This window comes from Cyclopterus lumpus, chromosome 21, assembly GCF_009769545.1.
Source record: "Cyclopterus lumpus isolate fCycLum1 chromosome 21, fCycLum1.pri, whole genome shotgun sequence".
Lineage (NCBI taxonomy): Eukaryota > Metazoa > Chordata > Actinopteri > Perciformes > Cyclopteridae > Cyclopterus > Cyclopterus lumpus.
The window spans coordinates 9,714,965-9,735,590 of NC_046986.1; the positions used below are offsets into that span (position 1 = coordinate 9,714,965).

Consider the following 20,626-nt stretch of genomic DNA (forward strand, 5'->3'; position numbering starts at 1 on the left):
CAAGCCGACAGTATAGCAGATTTACTGTAATAATAATACGTCCATATGAGGTTGTAGGCATTATATATACACAGTTTACATATCTCTATCCCGTCTCTTAAAAACCGAACCGAATTGATTTTTTTGTATTATCCTCCATCCCATTACGTGTTGTTCCCCCCCCCCCCCCTTTATATATTTATTTCTAGTCCATCTCGGTGCCGTCACGCAGCCTCAGCTCAAAAGGAAAGAGGCTGGAAGTCCACTCCATATTTTGTGTCCCGCTTCGCCTCTCCAACGCATCTGACGTGAACACGGAGCGCTCCTCCGCACTCCGTCTCCCTTCAACACAACAACCCGGGGCTCCGTCTGCTCAGCGAAGTTCAGACAACCCGACTGGGAGCGCATTGCCCGGGTACTGGATTCATGAGGCGCCGGGTGACTTTTCTCTTCATCCGCTGCGAAAGAAGAAAAAAAAATCCCTGTTCCACTTTGGGGAAAAATGTGTTGGTAGACACTAAAGAGTTGACTTTCAACCATTAAACGCCCAAAAATCATTAAGTACCTGCACATCTACTGCAGGGGAGTTTTTTTTTTTTTTTTTTTTGAAAACCAGCAAGGATACTGCAGAGCACCTTCAACAATACGGATCTTCACAGAAGTGAAACAATGCTCAGACTACAGACCATCATTTGCACTTTTTCCGTGCTGTCTGTTGCAGCACGAGCAGATTTCAAGGCACGGAACTGCAGCGAGGTGAGGGAGGCTTGTGTCGGGAAAGGCTTCAGCTTCGCACATGTTCCTCTCCAGGAGATCCCAGGTAAGGCTTGGACAGGGCGCGAGCCGCCGATTGGGCTCACGACCTGCCAAATACAGCTTTAGAGAAGCGCCTCCGGGATGATAAGCGACGGCTTTTTGTGTAATACACGCGTTCTGTATTTAATGTTGAGCTCTGGATGGCAAAGTTCACATAAACGCCAAATATCCCATTGCAACTCATTTATGATGAAACGTGTTTCCTACTGAGTTCTGCGGGTGGGGGGGGGGGGGGGGGCTGTCTCAACCACCTGTCACTCACCAAGTGCGAGTGTTACTGACCAAAGTTGTCACTCCTAAACTTTATATGTAGGCTACTCCATTACTAAAATAGTCCTAATTGACCTGACTGGATGCTAAACAGCTGGCGCATCCTCCTGAGCCCCCCTGCACCCAGCTTGAATCATTGAAGTGACACCCCTCTTTTAACACGCCTGCTGGACCCAGCTTTCTGGTTATGTGAGCTGGTTCACTGATTATGTATTCATGCTGCGAAATCAGCCAGCATCAATACTCCACGTGCAAAGAGTCCCCCCAGGCAGCTGTGTGCTGGGTGAGCTCTGTGTCCAGTAGAGGTATGCTGCTAAACCAAGCGCAGATAATGAATGGCCAACTGTGCAGAATGTCCTAAGTGATAAGGTGAGGTGGAACTTGCATAAATTTAGAGTCAACTGGGCCTAGGTAATGTCAGACCCTACGACCCCTTTGGAGTGGATGGCGCTCATTAAATGAACAGAGATAGTACGTGCAAAAAGTACAGGTTAAATCATGTTTAGTGGCTTTCACGATTTGGAATTTAGTAACATAAAAACACATATTTTTGTGTAAATGGGTATAAATACATTCAGTTTTAGCAGTTCATCATTTTAATGAATTGCTCGTGTAAATTTACTGCAGTCATATTTTCTATATTTGTAAATAAATTCTTAACATAAGTCAAATGCACATCCAACAACTCGTCATGTTTTCTATGTCTGCATCCGTAGGAAATTAATTAGGAATGAAAGGTTTGATTTCCACCATTATCCCATCTGAGTTGTCTCTCCAGGTCGTCATTGTTGTGCTTCAGGGCCAATCATTCTCTCTATAAAGCAGGGAGTCTGGCACAAGTAAAAGGCTGCATATTTGATAAGAGGCGCACCTGTTCAGCGATGGGTTGAATACCTAACTGATTAAATCCTTTGGATCCATGTCCCTGACATCACAACTAATCTACCAAATGAGTGAAAAATACAATCTCTCTCATCTCTGAGCGTTGTCACCCTGAGTAAACGTCTTTTGATATGGTTTTTGAATGAGTCATAACCTTACGTGCCTGCCGGAGAGACAACGCGTTATCAACTCCTCAGCAAATTCACACAGTGATTGGCATGCCCTTCAGGCTTGCGACGCATTGCCTCTCGCTCATGCAAACAATAATCAAGCTACGGTGAAGTAGAGGTAGAGGTCTTCTGATGGAAAAAGTATCTTTATTGTTTAAACTCTGGAGATTAATATGTTGTTAAGAGGATTTTATTTATATTTACATTGAGTCCTTTTTGTTAAATCAGGCATCATCTTTTTGCCATTATCATTTAAGTATGTATTTAGTGCACTCAGTACTTATTTAAATACTTACACTAAAGTACACAATTGAAGTAGGACTACTGTATAGTTATAACTTTTATGAAGTATACTCCATTGTGGTAAGCATATGGGGTTTTACTGATAGATTACAACATAAACACTGCACACATACAATTACACAGCCTTTATAATTTGTATTTCATGTTTGTAACGTTAGCTCTTTGGGTGGCACTGAAGGCGTTAAGAGCATCCATGTGGCAGGCGGTACTTGGGAGTTAATATTCCAATACTTGTAGATTAGTTGGCCCTTGAGGGATTCGTGTGTAGAATGTCTCTTCCCATATACAGTAGCTTATTGTTTCTGTCAGCCTTGCAGCTGCCATCGCACTCTATTAACTCACTGATGATTAGGAAAAACAAATGGTAAATGTACTTTTATCGCATCAGTATCTCATCTTTACTGCATGTCATTCACCCATTGACACCCATTCATAATCTGATGGCCGGGGCTACTTCGCACTAAGTCATCATTCACACCTATTCACACACCTCAGGCAAAAGTAGGCAGGCAGTCTTAGGTCCCGTGAGCATTTATCCGTTGAAAAGACATTAAATATTGGTTCAAAAGTGAACTTTTTTTTTTCACAGACTATTTAAAGACGTTGATTGAACATTTACATTTATACCATATTTCACTGGGATTCGTCATTTTAGAGGCAAACTAAGTGACCACATCCAAAAGTAGTGGAACCAGTCTGAGCCAAAGTATCTGCGCATGCGTGTACCAGCTGTAAGCACACACTCTTATTTTACATGAAAATACAGACCGAATGCACATTGCTCCCATTACGATGTCCTGGGAGGTGTTAAGGGTTTTGCCCAAGCACACATTTACATGGACTGGGGGAACCGGGGATTTGAACCACCAATCCTCTAATTAAAAGGCCGCTCGCTCTATCTCTGAGCCTCAACCGCCCCAAAAAATGTCAACCTTTATGTTACTGGTCCACTTCTACAAATGATGCTTTCGCTGCTTCTACATATACTCCTTGTGAAATGGCTGCTCTTTGCTGTCTTATTTCTTGAAATCTGTTGTTGTCTGAGACATCCAATTGTCGTGACAGAGGGATGTTGTTTGTGCTCCCGTTGCTTTTGATACAAGATGCCACGAGAGACCGGACAGAAATCACTAGATTTCTCTTATGAAGGTACATATATGCCACCGTTTTTAAAATGACATTACATGCTAAAAGTTAACCCCATTAGACTACTGTTGAATTCTTCATTACATTATATGAATGAATGCTATTTGTTTGATTTCTAATGCTTTTTGAATGAAATGAGTTGTCGCCCTTCTCTTTATGATCATAGTCTATGATTATTGGGCGATCTAAAGCACTCATTACATCCATTGCAAGTACAAATAAATACATATAATATAAAAATAAATAATAGTAGTGTATTCTTGCAGTAATATTGCGCTCAGCACCACTTAGACTGCTCAATATGTTATTCATGAAGCGAAAAAACGAAAAAACGTACAATCCCATATTTTTGCTGTTGTGTTTGGTCAAACAGAAGTAACCAGGTCAGGTGGAAAGACAGCAGGGGAGTTGGTGTTATTGACATGAGTGTTGTTTTGATCCAAAGCCTAAAGGCTCAGTTGGTACAGTAATTCCACAGGACTAAGGCGACACTTCTGCCAGCTGACTGGGCCAGGCTGCAGGCTGTCAACAGCTACACGGCGAAGGCATTTTAAACCTCTGGAGCATGAACTTGTGGATCGCTCTTATAGTCTTTAAGTGTTTGTGCATCCAAAACCTCCCGGTGCATCTCCCTCTCCCGAGCAGATTTTACTTCAATCTATTTCAATCTAGCATTGGGAATCTTTTTCAAATACATTTTCTTTGTTCTATTTGTTGACATTCTCTTTCCATCCCGACGGCAATCAATACATTACATGCTCTGACAAAAAGAAAAAGGACTGTAAAAATACCCATCCAATCATTTAATCTGGCCCGATGCACTCATTGTGGAAATCTGGATCGTGGTCCACGCCTACTAATTATTCATACATTCTGTCATATTCATTGAATGTGTTGTAACTCTGTAACGCTGTTCATTCTGTACACATGACATCTATTGCTTCTGTCCATCCGGGGAGAGGGATCCTCCTCTGTTGCTCTCCTGAAGGTTTCTTCCCTTTTTTTAAAGGTTTTTTTCTGTTCTTTGGGGAGTTTTCCCTCATTCGGTGTGAGGTCAAAGGTCAGGGATGTCGTACATGTACAGATTGTAAAGCCCTCTGAAGCAAATTTGTAATTTATGATTTTGGGCGGTACAAAATAAACTGAATTGGATTGAATTGCGTGTCACAGAAGTCTTCCACAAGCTGGGAGTATTTTTTTTCTTTTTACATTCCTTAGGATATGTTCATGTTCATAATGATACATTTGGAGTAGCGGCTTTGGAGGGGATGTGAAGTGTTGCCAACTTGGCCACTATCTTGCTTATCGTTAGCGTCTTTTGGAGCTAGTGCTGCTGGCTACTTTCATTGAAACGGACACTGGGCTGTCTTTTTTTTGTGTTGTAGGATTTTATTTAAATGGAACTTACTCTTGCTAGTTTTTCTGGCTCTTAAATCCACAGTCATTGCTCTGGTTTAAGACCAGACCTGCACTGAGTCTTGCAACCGGCTGTCTCAGTTTCCCTCAGAGGATTGCCCAACGTCTGAGACGATATGGAAGGTGAGTCACACAGCAGACTGCTGGATTCAATGGAACTTCTTAGCATGTCATATTCTATGCTGTCATTTGACGGCCGGCTCTGTTTATTGGAGATGGAGATGGGACGGTGCTGATATCACTCATCCTCAAAACAAACAAGACCAAGGAAATAATACTGGACTTCATGAAGAACCCTCCCCCTCTACAGCCTCTCATTATTAAAGGGACTGAGGTGGAGAGGGCTGACGGGTACAGATTTCTGGGAATGCAGGTGACATCTGACCTGAGCTGGACTCTTCACACCACAGCCACACAGGCAGAGAGGAAGGCTCTGCAAAGAGTCATAAGGACTGCGGAGAGGATCACAGGGACACAACTTCCGTCCATGGACTCTATGTATGTGCAGCGCTGTAGTAAAAGAGCAGAGGGAATCATTGGAGACTCACTTCATCCAGCTCACTCTCTGCTCAGACACAAACACTGCACATACAACCTGAGACACAGCAGAGCGGACAGCATCGTCACCCACAGGACACACTTCTTTAACAGCTTCTTCCCTGCCACAGTCAGACTGATGGCACAACAGAACTACTGAGAAATGCGCACTCCTTGAAAGTGTGGAAAAATGTGCAATACCACAATCAGTGCAATACCCCCACACAACCTTCCACCAACATCTGAACATGTGCAATATCCCCATATAACTGTCCCCTTCCCCCTCTTTCTTTCTTTTTACAAGCTAGGTACAGCACTAGCCTACAATTTACTACTACGGATGTACTACTTACCTACTTATTATCTCTGCACTCTCCTTTCCTTTCTTATGTTTATTTTCGATAACCTGTTCCTGTACTTAATACTGTTAATACTGTAAATACTAAATACTGCATACACTTTACCACTATGTACAGTGTGTCTTTTTTGTACAGTGTTTTTTTAAATATATTTTTCATATTTCTATTATTATTATTATAGTGTGTTTGTTTTGTACCTCTGTTGACTCGGAGAACCCTGCAAAAATAATTCTGATGTGTCTGGACTGCTGGTCTAGGCACAGATGGCAAATAAAAAACTTGAACCTTGAACCTTGATATGTTGTGATACTTTGGCTGCCTGCACAACAAGGCACATTATCACTGCTGAAGCATGTAATGTGCACAGGTTCTCTATTGTCACATAATGGGATGGAGAGGAATAAAAAGGGCTAAATGGGAGTGCTTTCAAAGAGAAGGGCCAGGTGACTTTGTTAGCCCTGGCAGCATACGCCAGTGTTGCTGTGATGCATTGTCCGATTATTGTGACCTTCCTGTCACTCACACACGTGGAGATCGAGCTGGGAGTGAAGTCCAGAGAGGAATCAGAACTTTTTCTTTTTTTGGCAGTCATTGAGTTTTTCGATATGTTAGCACCAGTATTGGAGGCTGCTTTCTGCTAGACAATGTAATGTGAATGTCTCCTACTGAGAAGCAGAGGGGGGCACTATCAGCGAGGAGGAACCCACACAATCATCATTTTTCCCATAGAAGTGGGGATTTCTCAAACGCTGCTTCCATCTGTGTCATCAATCATGCTCATGAATGACAAAATGGCCTCATGATGGGCTTTCTCACCAGGTGTTCCCTCTGGCAGCAGGAGGAAACATTGGGTCCTGCAAGTGTTTTTGGGTTGCAGTGTTTGGAAGCAGAACAACACAACACTCAATGCATAGACATTTTAATTTTGTGGTTCACAATCAATGTTTTACAATTTGCCTCACCATTAAATTAAGTTTAATGGTGAGTGCAGAGGTGCATTAGGTACACCTGAACAATTTAGTTTGGGTTAATGCTATCCAATAGTTGCTTCAAAGGCCTTATTTTCTCAGTCAGTGTCTTTCTATGAGTGTTGTACTATTGCTGTGGTTTTCTTATGTTGCCAGCACTGTTAATCAAATCTATCCCAACCACACCTAAACAGTCTTGATGAAGCAGATGAACAAATAGGATTTTAGATTGTTAGGTATATAAATAATTAATAATAACTAATAATGCATTTATTTTGTAATGTCGCTTTTTTATTGAGAAATGTAAGAGGCTTAAACCATATCATTGTGAAGTTAATGTATTTCCAATATGTGTGATATTAATCTGGGATTAGGCTACACTGGAACTCATTATATTGACATTTCTGTGGGAACAGGTGTATCTAAGGAACTGTGGGTAATGCATGTTTTCCTCCATTCTTTGTACGTCCAGTATCTGTCCCTTTTGTCATATGTTGGCTTTATCATTCATCATCATCAGATATTCCCAGTGCCACTGTCGGTTGTATATGGGTCATTTGATTTCTTCAAATGCAATATAGAAGTGGACCACCTGCATGATCGCCTTCATAAAGCCATGCGATTAGCTTATTGTGTGTGACCAGCGGTACAAAAGTTATTTAATTCCAGCTGCCAAAAGGAAGATGTCTGTAAATGTCGATGTGTCTGGGTTTCTTTTAAAGAAGGAGAGAAACTCATGCCCTCAGGGCTGCTATTTTTTAAACACTAAAAGTAGCTTCTGGATGATATTTCTAAACCCTAATCCTGTCTGTGACCCGAGCTTTCTGTTTATTCTGTATGTGGCCTTCAGCAGGGTTTATGTCCAACTTTCGGGTTGCTCATAACCCTGGTTGCTGAAACATTAATGCAGTCTACACATCTTTAAACCAAAAGCGTTTTCAGATGGCAATTATTAGCAGTGCTTTTGTTTTGCTAAGGAAGGAAATCAATGTTTTGGATCTTTTATTTGTTTCAATTTGGCGACAAAGCTTGCTTCGCTGTAATTTCTAAACGCATTAAGAATGGGAACAAAAGCACAAGAAAGAAACATCAGGGTTTTTCAATCGTGACCGAATACTAATGCCTTGTTTATACTGTCGACAAGCAGCTGTCATCATATAGGTTACTGAAGGAACACTCTAACTCAGCCATAAAGAATTAAAGTTTGTCAAACTCATTTGAGATAAATCTGCTGTGAAAAACAAGGCAAATGAAAAGGAATTCTCCTGAGACAGCATGGCAATAGCTGTTTCATGGATTAAGAGTCATTTGAAATGTGAAAGAATGAGTTCTCCTGTTGTCGACCGGAGATTGAATAGACGTTATTTTGCTCTATTAGTTCCTGTCAACAACTGTCCAATTAAATTCTAACTTGGAACCGAGAAAGCGCTTTTTCATTCCTCATTTAACAAGCTGGCATAAAAACCTTTCCTCTAGTAACTGATCTATCGTGGTTGGTTTTGTCTTCCTCTTTTGAAACATTTGACCAGACCATCCTTGCATACGATATGCCTAATCTGATACAAAGCAGAAGAATTCAACTACATATTATTATAATATCTTGTAACCATGCAACCGTTACTGTGGACATTATTCTGTTCAAGCTCAAAATAGACGTATTCATTTCTGAAATGTAGTTAAAGAAGTTTTACCTCGAATAAATCGTGAGATTGACTGTCATATTTGTTCTCGCCTGCAAATCAGAAAATGCCACCAGAGTTATGTTCTGTATAGATTATCCACTGACTGACAATATTGTTGAGACATATTTGGCACAACTCTCTTACTTCTGACTACCTTGTCTGATCCCGTTTATTTATTTATTTTTTATCAGGATTGTTTACACATATTTCAATAGTTGGCAACATTCCACTGTCTCTTTGCAAGCCATCACTGACTTTTAAAAAACAATCCTCAGGATCAATGCGCATCTCTTCATTGACACAACCATCACATTTAGGCTTTTGGCTCTGACGTACGTATAGCTGGTACTTTTCCCCGACACCTCATGTGCCTGTCAAAACCTAGCCATCGTGAAACAAAGCTCCCTTGAATGCCTCGTCGCTGTGGTTGGATCTATCTTTAGACCAACGTCTGCCACCCTGGTCTTGTTGACAACGTCTGGCTAGACATGATGTGCAACTGGAGAGGGTGCTTATCTTTACACTGCTCCTGAGGACGCGTCGGTGTGTGGGCATTTACAGCAAGCCGCCGTGGGGAGCTGCGTATTGTGCTCTTACTTAAGCAGGCTGCTGACTAGAGGACGAGATAGCAGGTCTAATAATCGCTGTGTGAGTCTGTAAAGTAAGCTGTAAATGCTGAGTGAAAGGTAACGATCAGTGCGGGTCTCAAGGCCCTGCAGGTCTTCAAACAGCCGCCAGCTGCTACCTGTAGTTCAGTCCTCTGCCATGTGCCACTTAGCAAGTTGACGCAGAAGAGAGTGGCTTGCCTGCTCACGTCTCATTCTCAAGGGGCTTCCAGGCATGCTGTCCATGTGGATCGAATATCCACAGCAGCCTTCTCATGCCTCCACTAGGCCTTTCAATACACACTCCTCAGTAAATATCAACGCCAGACATAGTGTTACATATGCTGATTATGTGGCGCTTGACATTCCTAAATGTGCTGCCCATGGTGTTGGGGAAATCCATACATTAATCTACGCTGTAATGATATTGGTGCACATGAATATTCCATCGCTATTACGCTCGGGGTCAAACATATTGTATTTTTTGGGCTGTGTATTTTATCTTCTTGGCAAAGATATATTCAAGGACAAATCTAGTCTTTGTGTATTGTTTCACACGTGGCCTCACTGTACAATGTACAATGTACAATGCGGAAGCTCATATTTCTTTTATCATCAATTGATCTACTAAATCATTTCTCAATGAATCAACTGCTCTGGAAATTGTCAGAAAATCATCATAATTTCCCAAAGCCCAGGGTGACATTCAGAGGGTTATTTCATTTGACCAACAGTCCAAAACTGAAAATTAATCAAATATGACATACAATTAATCAGTTACCAAAAAAGTTACCCATTCATTTTCTAATTTAATGATCATTCTAAAAATGTGTTCTCTGTGCTAGAATACCCATAAATTTCATCTTTGAACCCAAAGGAGTTGGTATTAATTGCAGCTCAAATGTCACAGTGAAGCCCAGTTTTTTTTTTAGAAACGATTACCTTATTTAAATAAATATGTTGTGGAGAAAACCTATTTCTCCACAACAACTTCTTCAAATCCTCTTGAAAATGTTTCTTCTCCAGTGACAGGCGAGCTGTGCATTTATATTTCTCTCCTCAAAGAGATTTCTTTATCGCGCATTTAAAAATATTTCAATATGAACACCAGACCGTTGAGTCAACACTGTTTTCTCATGCACGCAGCCTTGCACATGGCATGTTGCAGTGGAGATTCTTGACATATTCAAAAAAGAAGATACTGACACATTTGCTAGGAGTATGAAACTGTTCCAGCATCTTTATTCTTGTCCTTTTTCCCTTCACGCTGACTCTCCTGAGGATGAAGAATACCATCATGCCATTGTACTGTTCTGCTTTTATTGTAGACTGTTTTATAACAGTGAGATTTCATTTCCTCTTGAACCTGTCCTCATTCACCCAAGGACATATACTCCGCTGTATTGGCATCCCCCAGTTATTTAAAACACGAGCATGCCTTTCATTATGACTTCTGACATGACCCAAAATGTGATAGGAATAATGCCATTCCATTTTGATTGATGCAAGTTCTAACTTGAGTGAGAAACTTGGCTATTCTGTACACAAAACCCTCTAGAGACATTATTAAAAGTGTAAAAGAAAGTCTGTGAGGAATACACAGCGTTATAGATCCATGCTGATGTTCATATATATGCATTGAATACCATCCTCATGTACCAAAGGTTGATTATCCACCAGTAAGACGACATGTTTCAGTGTGCTATGTGAGGTGGGAAACAGAAACGATGCACATCAAGTGCCTTGGATGTCTGAAAGCACATGAAATGGAGTTCATATGATGAGTATTGTATAGAAAAGTGATTTCTGTCAGATGTAATGAGCTGCTTTCAGGGTCAATTTATAGATGTGGTGCTCATGAAAGCATACACTTACATACAAATTTATTCATACAGCTTAATCCTCCACTTATTTTCTATCAGTTCAACTCATTAGTTAATTAATTTGATTTGTTTGTTATTTCACTCGTAGTTAGCCTGTCTATGCTTATGCGCTGACAGTTTCAGTTAGCCAGTCTTCTCTCTGAAATAGTGTATGAATGTGAATGCTGTTTAGTGTTAGCGTCAGTGCTATGGATTCAATCAAGTGTGTAAAAAGTGTGTTGGGAGGAACCATGGCACACAGCAGATGGCAGCGCACATATGCCGTGGGTCTCTTTGGCCAGGTACACTGATGAATACTTCTGAGAGTTGGCCTACCTTTGCTGGTATGTGCAGGAACTTGGACACTTGATTCTCCAGGCGAACTCAGAAGTCTGTAAAAGATGTACTACTAATAATGTCTATATATAGACAGGAAAAAAAGAGCATATCTCAGACAACGTAAGTATTTTTAATGCCATGTGCATAGTAATACTTTGGGCTCTGGAAACTTCTTATTTTGGAAATATCCAATGAAAAAGACCCCGAGACATTTTGTGTGTTGTTTGAAGGTGAGGTAGGCGTGTGGAGATGGTCATAAATTGCCAATGTTCCAGTGTGTTTTCACAGGCAAGGCCCAAAGAGCATTTCCTGCCACTAATTCTGCTGAAAGTGGTGATTATGCTTCAAGTTAAAGCTGCAGTTCTAAAATAATATGCACTCGTCCCTAAACCATACAGGCAGAGATTTGGGGACTGGGAGTTTGTTGAGTTCACACAAGTTATTTAACACATTGGTGCTCATCTTTCAATGCAGTTATGAGGACTTGTGTGAGTTTATTGTTCGAACATCTCAAGACGTCCTTGCCAGTCCGCCTCGCTTCGTATATTAATGAGAAAAAGATGAAGACGGCATCTGCGACTGCAGTTATGGCATAATAATATGTTTTAACACATGTCGTTGGTATAGGGCTTTGTCATGTCCACAGAGAGGGACAGCAGAGGGAGAGTTTCAGGCTTAGGTCTAGTAAGTGTCATCCATGACTCATGTGACAAATGTAAGGTTTGATCCTGCCAAGATAGAATGTAAGAACAAGTGAAAGTGGAAAGGGGAATGTCCAATCGGTACCGCTATCCAAAGGTCTGAGACATCCAAATGTATTGATGAAATGCATGCACCGTGACCTTTCATCTTTGCAAGGAAAGTAGAAGATACCTTTGAAGATTCTGCAAGACACAAGGAAAGAGGAGAGTAAATGTTAGAACATAGGATTGCAGAACCAGGATGCTTTGGCTGGGTCTCTCCATGTCTTTTGGCAGATAATACTGATGAGGCTGATAGCTTGTTCACAGTCTTCAGAGAAGTTAATGCTGTTACCAAACCTGACTGTTACCCAATGCTTCGTCTGAAGGACTGCATTGACCAGTTGGGAAGTGCAACATTTGTTACCAAACCTGAGCTTTTCAAAGGTTATGGGCAGGTGCCACTAACGACCATGGCTAAAGAGATGTCATGTTTTATCACACCATGGGGGGCGGTTTTCTGATTCTGTTACTCCTATTCCCTTTTGGGGTGAGAAATGCTCCTGTAGTAGTTCAGTGTCTTGTAAACAAGGTGTGTGTTGGCTTGACGGGGTCTGCAGCTTATTTAGATTATGTTGGGGTGTATCGTGACACATGGGAAGCTCATGTTCAACATTTGAAGGCAGTGGTTGGTCATTTTGCTAAAGTGACAGTGACCTATCGTGGCAGGGTGGAAGGCCATGGTGAAATTTGTCTTGTGCAGGCTAAGATGGAGGCCATTGATACATATCCTTCTGTCAAAAGAGAGTTGATGTGGTTCCTAGAGTCAGTTAGGTTATAACACAGTTTTGAATGCAATTTTTCCATTGCATTGGATCCGCTGACAAAACCTTTGAGTAAAAATCCACCGTTTGTCTTGTTTCCCTGCTGGAAGACTGTTTTTTTACAGCTGATCTGGTCTGCTCCTGTCCTTGCAGTTTGTGATCATGAGAAACCTTTTTAAGATACAATTGAATGCAATTGAAATTGGTACTGAGGCTGTCCTCCAATAAGAGGAATGGGGAATTGAACATCCTATCTGCTTTGTCACACGTACGCCACATTACTGTTCACTCCCGTGTTCTTTGAAGTGTATGTTGGACCATCATTATACCTTGAATAGGTAGCACTTAAATGCCGTAGTAGCACTAAAATGTCCCTTACCGATAGCACTTTAGTAGCACTTAAATGGCACTTACGGATAGTACTTTGTAGTTTAACTTTATTGAAGAAATTGTACTTGCTTGATTCTTGTTGTTCTGAGTTTGGACTCACGGTTTAATGCACTTATTGTAAGTCGCTTTGGATAAAAGCGTCAGCTAAATGACATGTCATGTAATGTAATGTAATGTAATGTAATCATTACTTGTTACTATTTATACTGATCATAACCCATTGACAATCTAGACCAGTATGCAGAATGGTAACAAGAGACAAATGTGTTGGTTCCTCTTTCTTCAGCCCTCCACTTGGCGTGCGTCAAATTAAAGGTCAGGAAAATGTAATGGCGGACGCTCTTTGATGTCCCTGTAGGTGGGGGGGATCTTCGTTTTATTGGGTGTGTGGTGGCCCTTGGCTGTATATGATTACCTATTCTGGCCTGCCTTTGTTTTCTTTCAGCCCTTCTGATTGCCTGGCCCATCCCTCCTCGTGAGAGACTGGCTTCAACTGCTGGGAGCCTTTATGAGCTCGTTGTTCACAAAATGGCAATCTCTGTCCCTCCTAGAGGGCTGGTGACTTTCAGGCATCCACTTTGGTTTTGTTTTGTTTGATTATGTTTAATTTTCCTTTCTGTTACAGGTCATTTAGTTTAGCAATGCAGTTTAACAGCACACACCACCCTCTACATCACTACTGACTTTATATACTAGTTTGTTTCAGTTGAGTCATCTCTTATAAATGTACTCTTAGAAATGTGCTTTTTTGTTGGGTTCCTGAACAAGCTGGCCACAACACGTGTAATAATACTAATTTTGCTTATAGGGACATGAATTTATTATTTATAGTCGTACTGCGTCCTCCTAAAAGTTAAACCTGTGTGCATCCGCAAGAACAATCGCAACCAAATAGCTTTGATGTATCAAACCAATTAAAATTATTATTATGGATGGGGAAAAGGGAAAACCTTTGCATTTAGTTAGAATCACGCAGTGACAATGACTTTACATATTACAACTATATAATTGCACGAAAAAATTCCCATTGAGATGCTTCACATGTGAAAACTATTTAACTTTGTTGAAGGACGGGGACAGGTTATCAATGCTTACAACAAAGGAAATCCTATTCATATTGTATTTGCAATCCCTCTATTATTGGATATGCATTGTGAAATTTGAGCACATCTCAGCAATAGTTTAAATATTTTTGTGGAGCTTCATCAGCAGTAATAATAAGCTAACTCATTTGACTGACACTCCTTACAGACGTGAGAGTGGCATTAAGTAATTGCGACTTATGATGACAGCTGGTATAAGTGTCAATAAATCCCTGCATGCATAAACCACTCATTAAAACTCAGATTTATATTTTTCCCGGTTTTGGTGTGTGGTAACATTAGTGACATAAAATTAGTATGTATTAAATCCGCCTCTTCTTTTGTTAATATTTGAATGTGAGCAGGATACACTGCTGTACTGTGTATGCAACATCTGGTGCCATGGCTCGATGCAAAGTGAAGTTATGCATCCTGCGGTTGGCCCTGGATAAAGAAAGGACAGGGAATGGGTTAGTACAGTGAGGTTAGGCCGAGTCCTTTTGTTTCACCCATTCAGCCCTCTTCATTCTGAATGACTTGCCAAAGGTCAGCTTGGATACAGTTCTCTTTGAGAATGGCTAGCTCCAGATCACGGAGAGCTTCAGGTTGAAATTAGACTTGGTAACCATACCAGCAAAAAACAAACAAAACCCCATCTGCATTAGACTTTGCTCAGTGCAGATCCAATGAGAGAAAAATCCAGCTGTCCCAAAGATGTGCTCAGACATTTACTTGAAGAACACTTTTGTTTGTATAACTGTTTCCACAAACCCTTTGCAACTCTCATGGGTCATCTTCAGATCGTTCCTTTTTTTTCGGTTTGAAAAATGGGACCTGGGCTGATAGAAAATCAGGCTACTTAAATTAACTGTATCAGTGCCAGTTTACAGTTTATTTCAAGAAATTCTCCAGCTACTCAAGGAACAACTGCGTTTAAAAAAAAAATCAATTTCCCCAAAGCCTTGAACCAGCAACATGTGTACATTGTCTCCAATAGCAGACCCGAGCTAGTGTTCACAACCGTGACTTTAACTCACTACTATACTGAGACATATACTGAGCAATGGCAGAGAAGTGGATTATGCCACAGGACTGGCTTCTTTCTGTTCCATTATATACTATTGATTCTTTGGGGATGATACTAATATGACTGTAGTGAGCAGCAAATTATATTCCTAATCCAGTCCACCACAAATGTTGCCTAAACAAAGTTCCAAACTAGAGAGTGTCTTTTCTAAAGAAAGAAGAACGGTTCTGCCTTGTCTGGAGGAGATGGCTAGAAAAGCTGCAAGTGAAGAAACAGCTTTGTCGACTGTAGGAAGATTATGATTATGTGGACTTTGAGATAATGAATGAAAGAATTAAACAAATTAGTAGAACATGTAAATGAGCAAGCAACAAAAATACCATCCTCAATGTAAACAATTTGCCTACAGTAGCTATGAAAAAGCATCACGCTAAGATTAGCTAATGTCACTTTAGCAAATACAATAATAAAATTGTAAAATTCACATTATGGTAAAATAAACAAAGGTAAGGCGTGATCCTATGGGCTCCTTAGTTACTTGCATTGGTGAGCGCAGGCGCTAGGTCTGCCGCCCAGGAGCAAGCCCAGGAGAGGCGTGTCTGTATACATGTTTGATTGACAGCAGACTTGGCTCCGGTTCAAACTAAGTATTCATCCTTAATTTTCAAGTCATCTGTTGACAGCGTGTGGTTAGCAGCGGTATTTGACCCCATGGACCACACTAGCATCTATGTGGACCGAAGTGATATTTGCAGGTGTGTTCATGTGCTGTTTAATGTGTTGCATCTGACCAACTAGCTAAACTAATCAACATCAACGATCTAACTTTAAATTGACTTTTGTAGCACTATTTTCCCGGCTGAATGTTTCTTTGGTTCAACAAGCTTCCCGTACAGGCAAGACGTGGGTTATTCACGGTTAAGTAAGAAAGAGATTTACGCAAGCGAATGTGGGTTCTGGTTGTTGTGGTGACCCTGATCTTGTGAAGCAGGTCACTGAGGGCCTTATGACGGAGCGTTAGTAACGTTACTTTATGCAAATACTCGATTGGCTATATGGACGTTCTCCAACCACACAGATGGACATCTGGCGGTTTTCCGATACATTAATGTAAAAATGGGGGGGTGGAGAGGGGGAATAATTTAATGCAATTACATTTTTCATTTATTAATTGATTGTTTGTGGTACTTACAGGTTCTAGGATCATTTGAGTGGCCCTTAGCTGATTACTGTTTACAGAGCGGCGTTCTGAGTTTGCTGGGATGTTCCAGTTGGTTGTATACATGATGATCATGCATCTCAAATTTCAAGTCTCCTGAATTAACTTTTGGGATTGACTCAAAATATTCTACTGTACCGTGTCCATCACAGTATAGTGTGCAATAAGCTGGCTGACATGTGTTTTTTGACCTCAATGTCAAGGCTATCAGGCTTTTGCTGCCGGTCAGACTTGTAAGTAGGAGCGACTCGTTGCCAGTTTAATATTTTCATGTTGACACGATAAAGAATAATAAAATACATTGCTATGCTATAAAATCTTTATAGGACACTGCAACAAACTTGAAGATGCAGTGTTTTTTCTTTGAACTGTCTGGCCCACACCCCATCCTGTCAGTCGCTAATGTGTAGTCTGCTCCTCTTGATAGATTAACTTGGAAGCCACAGTGCTGTTTTAACCTTGGCAAGAAAGGTTGTGGCACGTTGCTGAGTGGTGAGGTCCCTTGAAAGCGCCAGCTTCCCATATTTTGATGTACAACGGTCTTATTTTTAAGTGATGTCTTTGCTCTGTTGAGACTGCCGCAGCCCACAGTAGGTTTGTTGTCTAGATGGATTTTTTCTTTCCTCCTCTTGACATATCTGATGAAAAGGCTGCACTCAAAACGTGTAGCCCGAGGGACATGTCAGTAGACTGTGATATTAACAAAGTTCCCGAAATCCATCCATAACTTCACTACTTTACTATACTGAACCGGGGGATATGAGTTTCGTGGAGTTATGGGCCATATTGGAGTAAACATCTACAATGGGAGGTCCACCTGAATGCTTCAGTGTCATGTTTCTCCCTTTTTATCAAAGATCAAAGCCTTGTTGTGGAGATGCATACCCAGGATTATACAGTGTATAAATGTCTCTTTTTTTGACACTATCACATTTTCAGACACTTCCACACATCATGGTTATCAGAACCGTTCATGGGGAGATGAAATATGTAACATTCCCTCTTCACATGCTTGACAACACCCACTGTGACATGAAATATAACATTTATGGAACATTTCTATAAACAAACTCACATGAACATGATGAGACACTTTTAACCACATTTGAGTGGCATGCAAATGAGAAATATACTTTTTTTGATGGAGTACAAATACTAATTGTGAAAATAATAGGAATAATAATTCTCTTTAACACCCTGTGTTTAGTCTGTATTCCTTATTTTTCATACCAAAATACTTTTGTGATTGCTGGTTCTGCTCCATGGTGTAGTGGGTGTACTGTATATATTTATATATCTATTCTGTTTTTATGTGTTGCTTGTTGAAAATAAATGATAAATGCAATGGTATCTTCTGTTATCTTGAGCTTGCGCACGTGTTTCTTGATCTGCAGGACCCCGGCAGCACATGCTTGTTCATCAAAGTCATCAAAAGCACAAAAGACTGCATTCACAAGGTTGCAGCATTCATAGACAGCCATGTCCGTCTGTGCTGTGTTACTGTGTAGCAAATGTAACTGAATATGATGAAGTTATTTTTTGACATGCTCGGCCCGACAAAAAGCTGGTGTCAGCCATCGGGAACTCGCTGATCTCTTCCTCTTTGGTATCTTTGTGTAGAAAGGTTGCCGGTTGATGTGAAGGTGGCAGTGCTGGTTGCAGTGACATGCTTATGAGTTTTACTGTACACTTTCTGGATGTCTGCAGTCCAAATCGTAAAGATGTTACCTCATGTCACCATTTGAAGACACCATTGTGCAAAAGGATGCTGTGCTCGTGTCATACTGTTGCTCGCTCAGTATGGTGCTCACTAAGTGAAATCCATTTCTTGTTCCGCTGCTGTGGAATCTGTCGCTGCATGCGGTGAGGATTGTACAGCCGCCATCAGTTTACACCTGCTACCCTGATTGGTTGCTCATGCTGATTGTATAGATGATGTACATTACATCTGCATTTTTTTTTTTAGAGGAAATCTGAATTCATTTTACTTTGTGGGGAAGAGGAATGTGATTATAATGTGTGCAGTGCAGGAGACAAACTTGTTTATCTTCCAATTTAAATTATTGTGGGTGTGCGGATCTACACTGTAGATTGCAGTTGATCTGAATTTCGACCCTTACTGTCGCCTAGTTTATTTATACCGCTAAGTTGGATTTAAAATATGATCATTCTGAATATATATATAATAATTGTATTATCATTTTTTGTTTTTAACCGTTGTTGTTTTTTTTAATCCCACGTTAAGTGGGATCACAGTAAATGCAAACCACCTCATAACAAGCTCATTGGAATTCTTAGGGCAGCCTTCCGCTCAGAAATGACAAACAGCGTTATTCATAAATGTGATGTGAATTTCGTCATTTCGTGTCTACGCATTTAGATTTTTAAGATTAGACAGACACCAAAGAGTGCCTTCAACTGGTGGTTACAAAATGCCAGTATCCCAGATTTTATTTTGAAATTTTAAGGAACAGAATGAGCTTTGTCGAATGGGGAGTGCGTTCCAATACTCATGCTACCATACTATTAAGTATGCCAGAACGTCAATTCTTTGTGCAGCAGATGAATCGGCAAGAGGGTCAAAGTTCAAGGTGCAATGTCATGACGAGTAGCGTGTCCCAATTGAATTTCATACTGCACAGTATGTGAGGGCTGCTGCAGGATCTACTAAAAGTGTGCGATTTGGAACACAGTTGTAGTTACATTCCCAAAGGTGGACTTCCTGATTGATTAGCGCTCAGATTTGTTTTGTTCACTCTCTAATCTTTCAAGTCAATATACTTCCACAGGTTTTAGACGGAAATTTAAGAAATAAATGCTGTTTCAAACGGAGTCTGTTTATCTTTGGCTCTTTTTAAATGACATCTTTGGAAAATGAGATGATGTATGGTAGATCATTAGCTTCTCTTCAGTATTTTCTCAATGTCATCAATTATGCAATACTGGAGAATATTTGAAAGGAATATATTATTACTGTTCTTCCCACTGAATTTAACTCTGATGGGCTCATGGCAATAATACCTTTTTTATTGTCAAACCAAATGAGAAACACTATGTTCTTCTTTGATATAGAATCCTAAAAAGGTACAAGTCACAAGCCATTGTTTTACCCTGTCCATTTCTGAAATGATGATCTAATTATTTCTTCAAAATAACTGTCCAAAATTACAGTAAAAATACACGTTGCGGTAAATGATCCCTGACAAGGGTTTCATGTTGGTGACACTTTAAATATCAGTTTTTCCTGAAAGAAAGGAGTGAATATAATTCATTAGCATGGGTTTTATGATCATCTACTCTCACCCTTTTTATTGGTTTTGTCAAGTTATCAACAAACTGAAGTAACTAGCTATAATATGTTTACATGTTGCCGTCTCATTAATATGCGTCTAAATCTAGCTGACTTCTAATTTCAAAACAAACGTTTTTGCATCTTCTGTGAAACTGATGTGTCAAGAATAAAGTAAATCCAGGAACTAGAATGACTGAATTTCCAATTGTAATTTTAAGTAACACATTTGATATTGATGCCAAAAACGCAAATTTAACCAAGATTAAAGGAGACTGTTTATGGTCAGTCTCACTAATCGTATGGATTAAAATAACACTGTTTTCTTGTCTGTTTTTCAGGTGACCATCTTCGTGTATGTCCTCAGGGAAGCACATGCTGCACCCAAGAAATGGAGGACACATTTGGCCAACAAAGCAAACAGGACTTTGAGAATCTAATTGATGAAATTAGTCATGAATTGAGAAGCACCTTTGTTGCCAGGCACAAACGATTTGATGGTAAGTCTATTTTTCTCTTAATGCTTTGTGCTGATTAATGTTCCCTATTTTGTCTCCTTTTTTCCAACCATTTTAATTACAGTCACAGTAGAACAAAATGCTAAATTTAATAATAATTATAGGATTTCGACTATGTGTTAATTTGAAAAGGTTCACTGTTTTCTAGTATAGCTGTCCTCCCTCAATTGGAGACGAGCATTGAAAAATCATGTTAATACGCCTTGGAGTGGAGTGCCCTCCTGTTGGATTAGACGCACATGGCTTCTTGCACAGCAGACTGA

The 20,626-nt window shown here is 40.3% G+C and overlaps 1 protein-coding gene across 1 annotated transcript in view; it reads left to right on the forward strand.

Moving 5' to 3' along the window:
• Nucleotides 1-578: 578 nt before the first annotated feature.
• Nucleotides 579-20,626, forward strand: part of LOC117750270 (glypican-6-like) — a 69,344-nt gene continuing 49,296 nt past the window's right edge. Inside the window, exons 1-2 of the mRNA XM_034561416.1 lie at nt 579-799; nt 20,187-20,345. Of these exons, the coding sequence (XP_034417307.1) occupies nt 649-799; nt 20,187-20,345 (310 nt within the window). The 5' untranslated portion in view covers nt 579-648. The remainder of the gene's footprint in view (nt 800-20,186; nt 20,346-20,626) is intronic.